This window comes from Quercus suber, unplaced genomic scaffold, assembly GCF_002906115.3.
Source record: "Quercus suber isolate HL8 unplaced genomic scaffold, Cork oak 2.0 scaffold_171, whole genome shotgun sequence".
NCBI lineage: Eukaryota > Viridiplantae > Streptophyta > Magnoliopsida > Fagales > Fagaceae > Quercus > Quercus suber.
The window spans coordinates 851,504-865,962 of NW_027069631.1; the positions used below are offsets into that span (position 1 = coordinate 851,504).

A 14,459-nucleotide genomic window follows, 5' to 3' on the forward strand; every position below is an offset into this window, starting at 1 on the left:
ATGATGTATTTGCAGGGAATGATTATGAAGCTCCTGAGTTGGATCCAGACTTCATTTGCCATCATCTGAATGTTAACTTAGCTATTATCCCTAGGAAATAAGGTGCTCATCTAAAGAACATTCTGATGCTGTCAAGGATGAGGTGAACAAGCTTAAGCAGGTTGGGGTTATTAAGGAAGTATTCTACCCTGAATGGTTGGCCAATATAGTAGTAGTAAAGAAGAAAAGTGGAAAGTGGCAAGTATGTGTGGATTTCACAAACTTGAACAAGGCCTGTCCAAAGGACCCCTTCCCCATGCCTTGGATTGATCAATTAGTAGATGCAACTGTAAGCCATCCTCAGATAAGTTTTTTGGATGCTTTTCAAGGATACCACCAGATACCTTTGGCTTTGGATGGTCTTCAGTTTGATAGCAAAGCCTTTAGGAGGTATTGCTATGACCTGGGCATAATAAATAGGTATTCCCCCCCTGGCATATCCATAGAGGAATGGACAGACCGAGGCTGTCAATAAGGTCATAGTGAGTGGGCTCAAAAAGAGACTGGATGACGCAAAGGAAAAATAGGTGGAAGAATTGTCATACGTCCTTTGGACATACCAGACTACACTTCATAGATCCACTAGGAAGACGCCTTTTTTTATAACTTATGGGGTCAAGGCTATGATTCTTATGAAGATGGGATTTCCAACACTGAGGACAGGCTCTTTTATTCCGAGCAGCAATGATGGGCTATTGGAGAATAGTTTAGATTTAATTGAAGAGCGAAGGGAAAATACTATGATTTAGCTGGCGTACTATCAACACAAGCTCAAGCAGGGGCATGACTCAAATGTAAGGTTAAGGCCACTAGTGCTTGGAGATCTGGTATTAAAAAAGGTTTTGGGTACTGCCAAGAACCGAGCCTGGAGAAAGTTAAGGCCCAACTGGGAAGTGTCATATCGCATCACATCAGTGGCTAGAATAGGTGCATATTATCTTGAAGATCTAGATGAAAAGATTGTACCACGCCCCTGGAATGTAAACAACCTGAGAATGTATTATTATTATTAATAAAAGCTTTCTTTACCATATTTGGGTTTATTACGTTATGCTTCATGCATCCTACTGTTTGCTTGAATATCAAATAGAACCTCAGTTATGCCTAGCTCCTCGGACCACATACCTTGGATAAATTGATATTTTAAGTTATTTTTCTAAGTGTTAAATAAAATCTTAGCTATGTCTAGCTCTTTAGACCACATGCTTTGGGTAAATTAACACTTCCTAATATTTATTTAAGTATCAGACAGAATCTCGGTCATACCTATCTCCTTGGACCACATACCTTAGGTAAATTGATATTTTAAGCTATTTTTCTAAGTGTTAAATAGAACCTTAGCTATGCCTGGCTCTTCGGACCATATGTTTTGGGTAAATTAATACTTCCTGACATCTATTTAAGTATCAAACAAAATCTCAGTCATGCCTAGCTCCTCGAACCACATATCTTGGGTAAATTGATATTTTAAGCTATTTTTCTAAGTGTTAAACAAAACCTTAGCTATACCTGGCTCTTTGAACCACATACTTTGGGTAAATTAATATTTTCTTTTATTTTCCTAAGTATCAAACAGAACCTTAGTCATGTCTGACTCCTCGGATTACATTCCTTGGGTAAATTGATATTTGAAGTTATTTTCCTAAGTATCAAATAGAACATTGGTCATGCCTGGCTCCTCGGGCCACATACCTTAGGTAAATTGATATTTTAAGTTATTGTCCTAAATATCAAGTAGAACCAGCCATGCTAAGGTGGCAAAAATCTTTGTCATAACGATATGATCAAATGAACACTCATTAGCATCACTTAAAGCATTTGAAATTATGTCCATGATCCATTTAAGAGCTTATTATCATCTCCAATTCCTTAAAACTTAATGATGAGTGGAGAATTAAGTAGAGTTAGGCATGGGTGGATACTGCACCAATGTTTATGTTTTTAAAGTTATACTTTGCCGAGATGGTGGACTTAGTAAGTTTAACATGTCTTGTTGCTAGTCATGTGATGTGTGACAACTATGCTGTCACGTATGCAGATCAATAAGTCAAGTCATACCTCATTATCACATTTATTAAGTGTTGAATGAAATAGAGATTATGTTTAAATCAATATAAATATCATGAGTATAAAAGAAAGACCTGCAATTTTCATTAACATTAGGCCTCTGAAAAAGTCCATTAGATTACAAAAGGTTGAATATATTAAAAAAAAAAAAGCCTATGGCTTCATTTTTATTACAAGTTTGTCCTTTGGATTCTTGGGAGGCTAGGTAAAGTCTGCTGTGGTGGAGGCTTAACCTTTTCCTTTGGGGTCTTCCTTTAGAGGTGTAGGGAGAGTTGCCAACACAACCTCCATGCTTTGAGAAGCCTTTTTCTCCTTTGAAGGGTCTTTGGGGGCAACTAGAGGCAGGGTGGCATCATGGGCCACTTCCTTGGTGGTATCTCCTAGCTTTTTAGTGTCCTTGGCCTACCCTACTTCCTTGGAGGAGATGTTGGCTATAGAAGGAGCTTTGGATGGGCTAGCCTTTCCTTTATCTGCCCCTGAGGAGACTAGGTCGATCTTAAAGCCCGAGGAGCCTGAGGTGCGTATGGCTAGGGGGTAGTACACATTCTCTGCTCTCTTGAGGATAGAGGAAGTCTCAACCTCAGCCTGGTCAAGAGCCTCGTTCCAGAGGCAGTAGAATTTGTACACCTGTATAACCTCAGCCCTAAGGGCTTTCTCAATCTCAGTCACCCCTACATCATAACCCTCTTGCTCGGCTTGCTTTTTGGCCTTCTCGGCCTCCTCCAACTTCTTGGTTAAGAACTTAATCTAGCTTCTAGTAGTTGAAAGGTCATACTCAGCTTGGCGGAGCAGCTTGCACTAAGCCTCTGCCTGCCTCTCCACCATGTCCAGAGCGGCCTTGGCCTTTTTTTTTGTCCTGATTAGCTTCAGCTAGCTTGCCAATTAGGTCTTGAGATTTCTTCTCCGCTAGCTCGAAAGCTTTCATGGTGGCAGTGTGCCTGCCATCCTCCTTCATCATCTTGTGAGAGTTGATGACTATTTTCTCAGCTCTGTGGGCAACCTGGACGGCCTTTTAAGAAAATAAATGCCTAAAATATGAGTACCAAAAAAAAAAAAAAGAAAGAAAGAAGAAGAAGAGAAAGAAAGGAAGAAAAGATCATTACTATGATAAAAGAAGTGGAGGGTAGGTAGTAGACTTACCATAGCGAGGTCCCTTTTTAAACTAAGAAAGACCTCATGCTTCCTCAATGACCTTAAGTTGGCCATATCTTCGGGCAGTAATAGGGCCTGCTCCACTACATCAGCAATGTAACCAGCCTTCCTTTGCTGGAAGCTTTTGATCGAGGCATCAGTAGGCAGAGGGGCTCCGTCTAGTACCATAGCTGGGGTTCAGGCAAGAATCCCAATTTGAGCTTCAGCTCTCTTATCTACCGGGGTTGGTTCTATCCTAGCTTGTTTACCACCTCGTGGCCCTTCTAATCCTTTTTTCTCTTGTGATCAGTAAAATCAGGTCGAAAGGGTTGAGTAGGTGGAAGGGGAGGGAGCTGGGCTTGGGTGGTTTTCTAGGGCGCCTTGCTCCCAGTTAAAGACTTCATCACTTCAAGGAGACCAGTCCTCTACTTGCGCTTTATCCCCATGGCTTCTGGGATAGAAGAATCCCCTTGTATTTGGCTTACTTTGGCTGAGCGGAGGTGACTGAAATCACTGGTGGAGACCTCTGGAGATTGAGGTTGGTTGAACACCTCAAAGTCATCATCAAAATCAAACACTTCGACCACCTCTTCTTCTTTTTCTTTTTCTTCCTCTTCTTCTCCTCCTTCTCTGGTGGCTAGTTGAGAGGGGGTCGCTTCTTCCTCAGCCTTACATGGTAAAAGTGGCTCTACTTTTAATACCCCTTATGGTCTCGAGCCTAGGTTCAGAAACCTAGGCATAATGACGTTGATCAAATGAAGGTGGGGGTCTTTCGCCTTTATCTAGCACTTCGATGCTTGAAAGCTGGACGAGATTGGGATGTAATCCAAAATTAAGTGGGCCACTCTGAGTTGACCGTCTGTGTGGACGAACATCTCGGCCTTTAATATCTTTTCCAAGCTCAACTAATTGACAAGATTAAGGTTGGGGATGGCGCACTTGTCTGTAAAACCATTAGAAAAATAAGGAAACCATCGTTAAAACAACAAAAAAGGAGGAACTCAAATCACAAGCATAATCATAAGCTAATAGGAGCAGAAAATGTCAAGGGAGGAAGGGGTGACGTTCAAGTAATAAACCTAGACCTAAATTCCTACTTGGTTTCCCCTCTCTCATTGGGCAAGGGAGGCCATTGTGCCACTCCCCCGAGATGATCAAGAAATCCTTGTTCATGCCCTTGTTGGAGTCAGGGAGGCATGAGATAAGCTTAACCTCGGGGTGCCTAGTTTTAAGGTAATACCCTTGTCCCTTTAGGTGGTGGAGGTTGTAAACCCAATTGACGTCGTGGTGTGTGAGATTTAAACCCATTCTCTCGTTAAGGGCATCTACACTACCTAAGATTTTGAAAATGTTGGGGGCACATTGAGTAAGAGCTAGTCTATGGGCCCTAAGGTAATCCCTAGTAACTGTGCCCATAGGGATTCTCATCCTTCCTTCTATAAAAACAATCATTAGGATTACTACCTCTCCTTCTTGCCTCTCCTCATGTCATTACCCTTCCTTACAATATCTAATGGCGACTCTTGGCGAGATCCTATACTGAGCTTTAATGCTCTCTAAACCCTCCTCAGAGTTTACCAAATAAGCGAATCTATCCATTCCTAAGAAAGGTTTGGAGGTATTAAGAAGATTGAGAGAAGTAAGAGGAGCCGAGGAGAAAAAGACAAAGAAAAGAAAAGTAGATAGAAAAAAAAAATGAATGAAAAGATTTATGAAGACTTACACTAAGTAGAAAATTCTCCTTGGACTGGCTTTTGGTATTTGTGAGGACACGAGTAAATTGGGTAAGTTTGCAGATTCAGTGTATGAGTGCTAAAGTGAGATGAGTGATAGATTCAGGCAGTATTTATATCAAAAAGAGAGTTACAAGTGGGAAAATTCCCGCCCGGGTTCCAACAAAATCCTCAACCATTGGATCCGTATCGCACCATAGAATGTGGAGAATATGGAGTCATCAGAATTTAATGAAGTCGCGTCTCGGATGTTGAAGTGTCAGGAGCATGCCTTGGGCAGTTGAAAAGGCATTTGCGCAGTCAAAGGTGATGTATGATGAGTACGGAATGACTATAATGACATCGAAATCCTCCTTTCTTCCCGAGGAGCCAGAAAGAAGAATCTCAATGGGCTATTGTAGATGTGATAGGCCTAGGAGTACATATCTACGTATATATTGGGCCAAGGGCCTAATCCAAGGACATTAAGTAGTCCGAGGATGGATAAACGCCTTCCTAAGAATCCGTGTTGGTAAGTAAAGAGGTAAAGTCTAATCATGATCATCCAAGAAGGCGGTCCGAGGAGGAATGCTTCCTTGGCTGAGCAAAGCTAAGGTTAGAAGGTGCGGTTTGACATCAAGAGCAACCTTTCGGATGATTCCACTGACGAGGATAAGTATCAAGTAGGAACAAGACTGAGAGAGGCCATGAAATATCTAAAGGGAAAGCTGCTACCTCTGCATTAAATGTTCTGCAACTAACTTTCTGGTCACATTAACAAAGAAGTGATACCTGAACAATATCTTTTAGTTTTACAGCTACTTCCTAAATACTTCAAGAAGATGTTGATGGGACAAGAATCAACACCAACAATCTAGTCCACATGTGGAAGGTAGAGATGAAGAGGGAGGAGAGAATAAAATAGAAAGAAGACTTTAAGGGGAAATGATCGAGAAATTAAGAAAAAAACATTGTAGTAATCAGGAGCTGAATTTGTAATCAAACTTGAGAGAAATATATAAGAACTGATTTCCTCGGATTGTGTCGAGAACAATTTTCCTTAGATTAAGCCAATTTATCTTTATTTTCTTGTCATCTGAATCTACTTTATTTGTTGTCTAACTCATTGAAGCCTATCTTTCCAACCCACTCTCTACAAATTAATTGTATTGGATTCTTTAGGCCTAGATCCTTATAACTTTTGAGTTTGGGATTCAAATCCTGTCCATACAGACATTTACAATAAAAAAATTTGATCTAAAAAATTACTCATTTTTTTTTAAATGGACCACTTCTTTTCTTCTTAGTTTTTTTATTTTTTATTTATTTTTTGTTTTTTGTTTTTTTAGTAACCAAGACCTGTTATTTTCCTATTGTAAATACTTGGTACTTTTTAGCCACTGTACTTCTTTTGAAAAGGTACATACACGTATAATTTAAAGTCGTTGCTTGTAGGAACTTGGAAGCAAAACCAAGATAAAACGTAAAGATTACTTTGCCAAATTACTACCATACAGTGACCATTAATATTTAATTGGATCTGACGTTCAGCATTTGACTAGAACAATAAAAGGGTGTATTAGTTACATGATTATATTACCTAACCATCACTATGGCATTAAATTTTTTCCAAGAAAATCATGCCCAAAGTTTTGCAGTTAAAGGACATAAAAACAGTTTAAAAGTAAATTATCTGAATCTAGTAATCCAATCTGACCAGATTAGATTAAAATTTTATTTTCCTTTTTAGATAAGTGATTAAATTGAGCTTCACATGCCAAACATAAAGAAAGAAAGAAAGAGCAAGAACAAGAACAAGTTATTATTATTATTATTATTTATAAAGTTTCAACATATGACATCTATTTCTGATGATTATGTTCTTTATTATTAGATCAAGATACAAGTTGGTTTTTTGTGTAGGCAGAGATTAAATCTCAAATCTATTATTCAACTATCGTGTATTTTACCAATTAAGCTAACTGACTCCACAACAAGAACACAAGTACTTGTATGACTAATAAATGAATAAATTCACCCACTAATTTGTGAATTAGAAAATGATCATTGCCAAACTGATAACATTAAATAAGAAGACTTATTAAGCAACGGAATCGGAAGGTAAGGAATCAATTTGCTGGTTCTTTGATTTTTCATTCTGTCAATGATTAGTAAATTGTAAGCAAAAATTTAAAGAACAACATTGGCTAGAGGTTGCAACTAATTAAGCAGCTGGAATTTTTTTAGAGTTATATAATGTTCTAAATTTTTTTTTTTTTTTTTTGAGAATGAATCATGTTCTAATATTGTAAGGCTATGATGTGATACAACCACAACTATATCATTCCATGACTAAAATTTGCATGTTCTTAAACTTCAACCACTGATTTGTTTTCTCTCTAAAGTTTGCATATATTTTTTATAACCCTTTGATTTTCTGACTTTTTCTGTGAGCAAGACTTGCAAAATGAGTCATCAGAGATTGCACATGAAACCATGGGCCTCCACTTCATAATGAATGTCTCTTCCACACGTGTTAGAAACACAGTAGAGAGAGAGCCAGTCCAAAGCAGGTAAAATGGAGACATCTGTGTGCGTTGGTTGAGACTTGATTAGAGATGGTAGGTTCAGATTCACCTATGCGCGTTTGGACCACATCACGTAAATCACCTAACAATGTGTGGAAAACTAAAAAGGGTAACACCCCAAAAAAAAAAAAAAAAAAAAAACTAAAAAGGAAAACATTATTAGGAATTATTTTAAGTCCGGTTAACGTATATGCTACTCATCTATTTTAGAAAATTTTTTATAAAAAATTGAAAAAATTATAATAAAAAAATCAATCACTTTTTTTATTCTTTTCATAAAATTTTTTCTAAAATAGTTTATTAATTTCTATACAATTTTTTTAAAATTTCTTTTATAAAGATTAAATACTAGTTATATAGTCTTTTGACATAATAGAGGAGGAAGGTAGAATATATTGAAGAATCTATCTCAAGGTTGCGTGATCAATAGTATTGAGTATTGATTGGGGTGAGTGGGATTTGGAGTAATGTACTGCATGGGTTAGTTACATCAATAAAACCCTCTCTTTTAATACTATTTTACCAACCTCTAATTATGTGTCAAAACTAAAGTAGCCTATATTATTTATCAATGTCAGCACCATCGATTTATAAATATTTTAGTCTTCCAATAAAAGTTATAATTGAAACCTCAAAGCTCAAATTATTGCTAATATTTTATTAGTAAAAACTTATTGAGTATAGTCAGAATATAGTCAAATGATATACCCTCTCTTCTTCTATAAATGATAAAACGCACTATAAATTTAAATAATAAAACTTACGCGAAATAAAAAAAATATCACATCATTATATTTTCAAAGTATTGTATAATTACTTTTTGATAATTATCCTTCCTTTTGCAAAATAGAAAATAGGGTTTTTAATTTTACAAATCTCCATCCATTATGGCTGGTTTTACAACAATTGTTTTCTTTTAATTTTTTTTTAATTTATTTACTTATGAATAAGAGTTTTTAAAGCCTCATTGTTTCTAAGCGTGATTATATTTTAGCTAATTTTCACTAAATAAAAAAAATAGTAATGAACAAAAAGCTACATCCAAATTCCAAACTAACAATATATCTTTTATGTCAGTAAGAGAGTTTCAATTATATAGTTGTGTGAAAGTATTACGATAATAAATAGCTTTCTAGTAACAAAAGAATATTTCGGGAAAAAGAAAAGAAAAGAAACGCATGCTTAGTGAATGTTGCATGTCGACCATGTGTAAGCTGTAAGATTAAAAAATTGAGCAAAGATTATTTTATGTTTATCTAGTACAGAGAGTTGTTCCCACTCTCCCCCATAAGAAAGTGGAGATAGTTCTTTAGTTGTGGTTATCATGTTGCTGTCTCTCTCTCTGCCAAGTTGCTATTTCACCATCCTTTCATCACTTCACAACCCACATACACCTTTCTTCTACTCTCTAGAGTCAAAAGCAAGCATTTCTCTCTCTCCACCCCTCTGAGAACCAAATCAAACACCTGCAGCTTCCTTTTATTTCTTACTCAGAACCATATCAAGCACCTTATTCTTTATTTCTAGATTCCAAAACAATCACCTACCAAAGCAAACGGATTTATATCTTTCTCTCAAGTACACCTCATAACAAGCAAACATCTATTCATTCCCTTTTCCTCTCCACTCCTCTCCTCTCCTCTGAACAAAATGGCAGACAGGGTTTATCCCTCGTCTAAACCTGCCACCAATGGCACCGCTGCTGCTACCGCCACCACCACCAACGGCGCATTCCCCGCCACCAAGGCCCAACTCTACGGCGCCACACGCCCCGCCTACCGCCCGCAACCCCACAATCGCCGCCGCCAACACAGCCGTAGCTGCTGCTGCTCCTGTTGCATCTGGCTAACCTTCTTTCTCCTTCTCCTCATCCTCCTCGGAGCCATTGCAGGTGCCATTGTCTACGTCCTCTACCGCCCCCACCGCCCTACTTTCTCTGTCACCAGCCTCAAAGTCTCGCACCTCAACGTAACTTCATCCTCAACCATAAACTCCAAGTTTGACCTAAACATCACAGCCAAGAACCCTAACAAAAAGCTTGATTACATCTACGATACTATCACCGTCTCTTTACTCTCCAACGACATTGATATTGGTGATTCAACCATACCTGCCTTCGTGCAAGGCAGAAAGGACACGACCCTTTTGAAGGCTGACATAACAAACACTGGCAAAACACTTGACAGTGGTTCTGTTAGTACTTTGAAGACGGAGTTGAAGAGCAAGAGTGGCATTCCATTGAAGATAGAGTTTGACACAAAAGTGAAGGCCAAGATGGGAGGCTTGAAGACCCCAAAGGTTGGAATAAGGGTTACTTGTGATGGAATTACAGCTACTGTTCCTACTGGAAAAACTGCAGCAACTGCATCCACTTCTGCTTCTAAGTGCAAGGTTGACATCAGAATCAAGATTTGGAAATGGACTTTCTAAGAGGTAATTATGAATGGAAAAGAAGAAGGTGCATGTGTGAAATTTTTTGTTGGGGGTTATCTTAATTTCTTTTTAAATAATTGTCTATTATTTTTATTTTTTAAGTTTTTTTTTTCTTTTTTTTGGTGATTTTGTAAATGGGAAAAAGGTTGGGTGAGTTTATTTGTACTAAAGTAGAGAAAATTTGTTATATATTTTTTCAACAAGTTTGTGTTTTTTGTAATTTTTTTTTTCCAATTAATAATACCTGCAGAACTTGTTTTACATGTTTATCTTGTACTTGGGACTTGGGACTTGGGACTTTTTTGGCTACGTCTTCTTTAGCTTCTTAGTAAAACCAAAAGGCAAATTCCATGTTAGTACAGAGTTCAATGTTGTAAATCGAATTTGTATATAAGTTGATTTGATGTGTTTAAGTATCTTATTTGCATAGTTCACGAATTTTGGCTCAATGGTAAGTAATTGCAAGAAAATATTATTGTGGGTTGAAATTTATTGTTAAAAAATATTGTCCGTTCTTAATTTAAATAGTCTCAACAACGCATCAAATTTGATTTCAAATCCCTCTTTTGATTCGGTGTAAAATCAAAAACCATGCAATCAAGTTGTTTGCCAGTGTTAATTATTAGATTTTTTTTTTTTCTTTCTCATGGCATGTGGTTGTGGCTTTGGTTACTTTTTAGTAAATAAAAAACTATAGAATAAATGTTTCAAAAAAAAAAAAAACTATAGAATAATTTATGATTGGTACATATATGTATGTCACGTTCTATAAAAAAATACTTCAAAAACTAAAATATAAAAATGAGGGCAAGTTGTAGAAATGGTCAAATAGTTTGTGCATTTATTCATTTTCCGTGAAAGGAGATATTTTGTCTGATTCTGAACAAGAAACTCTGCGCAATTAAATTGTAAAATAATTAATTAATCCAAATTATTTTAGAAATAAGTAATTAATTTATTGGCTCCAGCTAACTTTTCCTTTGAAGCAAACAATACGTGCTGAGGTGGGTTTACTTCCCAACACATATAATAAAGTCGTCTTGATATTGTCTTATATATAGTGGCTGTAAGTCACTTCCTAAGATGTAAAGTCTTAACTGCTCTTGATGTGTGATGAAATCACAATCTGGTGCATGCTGGTTTTCATGATTTATCAGTGTCGGTGAGGGTCTTCTATAAGCTTCTACATGCTTCAATAATTGTGGTTGTGTATATATGCAGTAGGGTCCAAAAGTTTCTCAAATGAAAATATAAAATAAAATAAAATGTTTTCCAAGTGTTTTTGAAAATAATTAATGGAAAGTCCAAAAAAAAAAATTAATGGAAAGCATTCCTTTGGGAGATTCATTGGATTGCATGTGCATACCATGTGGCCAACATCTCACAATCACTAGTGATTGGGTAACTTGAGAAAAAACATGTGTACATGCAATGATGGGAACACAATTGAATTCTTCCTTAGATTATATATAAAATAAAATAAAATGAATTCTTCCTTAAATGCCACATTTTGCAAAAGAGACTATTCATGAGAAGTTATCATACAGCTAAATTTATTAGCTATTCATAAAAATGTGTCCCCCCAAAAAAAAAAAGGAAAGAAAAATATCTTTTGTTGGTTGAAAGAATATTAATGTATATGAAAAAAGAAAAATCATAATCACGAATGATACATCTTAATATTTTTTGGTCACCTTAAAAAAAAAAAAAAAAAAAAGAAGGAATATATGTATACTATTAATTAACTTGTTTTTAAATCAATAAAAAAATTAACTTATTTTGAGATAATTCTTTCTATAAAAGGTTCGCTTGAAAATTTTACCGTAAGGTCATGTGAACTTTTTGGAGGTATTCAAGAAAAGAGTAGTATATTAATGTATTTTTCTTAATTTTGAACTTGGAAGGGGAGAATGTCGGTATATAGCATTTAATAAAAGTTTTGTAGTTTAATAAAAGAATATAGACTAATACACCAATTGACAACCCCATAAAAATGAAAAGAATCTGAATATTTTTTAAAACAAACAAACAAATAAAACCACCCATCATTACGATTTGATCATCTGTTGTCGCCAATGGCTTTGATGGCTTCAAAGACTGCAACTCCAATAGCTTCTCCTAGTTGCATAAGGTGTCTCTAGCTTTGCTCAAAGGACTTCTTCGTTTTGACATGGTGATTTTAGATGATCGGACCACCATTTTGTTTTGTTTTTCTTTTTATAATATTAAGATATTATATTTGTTGAGGTTTTTAAGGGAAATGTAATTGGATGTATTATTTTCTGTTGTTTTATTTGAAAAGAAAATTTGATTGGATATTGTTTTATTATTGGGTACACCGTACACGTAATGAAAGCTTTTACACTTTATCGTTGTTGATTTTTTTTTTTTTTTTTTTTTTTTTGAGGGAAAGTCATTGTTGAATTCCAAATCTCATTAAACATCTTTTTTTTTTTTTTTTTTTGGGTTCAAAAAACCTATATATATAAACTCATAATTTTCCTATATTAAATTGATCCTTTTACACGCTTCCCAATAAACTCAAGGTTACACTTTTACAGAACTCTTTTTTTTTTTTTTTTGAGAAACTTACAGAACTCTTTTTGGGTATTCTTTGTTTAGTACACGAATTTGATCCTAGAGTGACAGCTTGAAAGAAGTTTAAAAAGAAAAGGAAAAAGCCTCAAATTGTCGAATAACTGGCATCTGTTTATCAATTTGGCCAGAGGAAAAAATAAATAAAGAAAGAAATAGGAAGGTGGGTATAGTCAGAAAAGTTGAAAAATTAACGTCACAGATTTATAAAGCTTGGAGCTTTATTCCATATACTTTAGACTAACTGGCCGGTGGACCCAATTATAAACTGATCAGTGTATGACTCTTACGTTGTTGAGGAGGACTGGACCAGGCACCCGCCGGCAATCTCACTTTTTCCTTACTGGCAGCGGACCATATATAGGATGTGGCCACTTGTAAGCTACAATCCTATCAATCCATGAAAAATTAGTTTCAATTTTACAATATAATTTAATGGGTAGTAATAAGAGAATCAAGTAATATTAGAATAGCAGGTGAGCCAATCATCCAAACCCGTAATGTTAAAAGACCTAAAGAGTGAAACACTAGTGTATTGGTGTGGTCAACGACTTTCTGAAGGTTAAGTTAGAAAGTCATAACAATTTCCAATAATTCTTAAAATATAAGAATTAGAAAATTTTGCATGTGCCTTGTAAGGAAGGGGCTTGATGCTTATATAATGGTCGAGAACTAACTAAGTTCTTAGGAATTTAGGCACTTTTCTTATAGAGAGTGGAGTTAATGGCTCCGAGATATCTTCGGGTTCAATTTCTCATACTTAGTGGTTACAAATTTTTAGGGGACTTTTTAGACATGGTATGCAAATTCTTTCCATGTGTAGATGGCAGAGTGGAGGACACGCCAAGGTTGGGGAGCTAAGTGTCATTGGTAGTCTATCGGCCTTGGTTGTTCTTCTATCTCAAGTGTAAATGTTGACGTGAGGCGGGCATGTGCTATCTTGTAAAACCAAGTGTTGTTAGTCGTTTGCTAGCCTTGATTTTTTGTCTATCTCAAGTGTATGTGTTAATGTGAGGCGAACATGTGCTATCTTGTAGAGCCAAGAGTTGTTGGTTGTTCGTTAGCCTTGGTCATTTGTCAACCTCATCCGTCTAATCTTGTTGGAAGATTAGACCATATTGAAAGACCAGAGTCTGTCGAAAGACTAGCCAATTATCTTACCTTGTAAAAATATTTCTTATAAACTTTTATTTTGAAAATTTCAATAGTTGAGGTGGTGGCATTGAACCTTAGACGCTTCTTTTAAAAATATTAAAAAGTACTTATTGTGCTACAACTCTTTTAGTCAAAACTTTTAGGTTTAATTCTATATGTCCATATTAAAATACAAATAACCTAAGTTGAGTGATAGATATTTATGTTATTGATAATTTCCTATATTTTTTTTTGATAATTTCCTATATTAGTGATGGATATTTATGTTAGTGATAGATACTCTTTTAGTATTCACAGATATTTTTTTTTTTTGATATTTTTTTTTATTGATAGATATTTATGTTATTGATATTTATGTTTTTTTTTGAGAAACCGCCCCAGGAATAGGGGGGTTATTGATATTTATGTTATTGATAATTTCCTATATTATGTCAATTTTTTTTTTTTTATAATTTCCTATATTGATTGTGACATTGATGCACTATTGAAAGTTCTGTATGTCATATATATCTGCGAATACTTTGTGGATTGACACACATCATTGTATGCTCAATTTGCTGTCGAGAATTGTGGAGACGAAGTTGCTTTTGTGGTGTGCTACTACTATTGGTGGCGGTATTCATACTTAGATTTGGGCAACTTGGTGGCGGTACCTAGTCATACATAGGACTTATTATTGTTTTTAAGCCTTGTTAATCATGGGACTCTGAAACTGAAATTTAAAAAGAAAAAAAAAGAA

At 35.7% G+C, this 14,459-nt stretch overlaps 1 protein-coding gene across 1 annotated transcript; it reads left to right on the forward strand.

Moving 5' to 3' along the window:
* The first annotated feature begins 8,853 nt into the window (after window positions 1-8,853).
* On the forward strand, window positions 8,854-10,233 carry LOC112040646 (NDR1/HIN1-like protein 6). The gene has a single exon (XM_024073532.2). It carries the CDS (start codon window positions 9,188-9,190, stop codon window positions 9,965-9,967), a length of 780 nt encoding a protein of 259 aa, XP_023929300.1. The 5' UTR covers window positions 8,854-9,187; the 3' UTR covers window positions 9,968-10,233.
* Window positions 10,234-14,459: the final 4,226 nt, after the last annotated feature.

Excerpts from the sequence above, each read along its gene's own strand:
- LOC112040646 (XM_024073532.2), top strand. The coding sequence starts at position 9,188 with ATGGCAGACAGGGTTTATCCCTCGTCTAAACCTGCCACCAATGGCACC.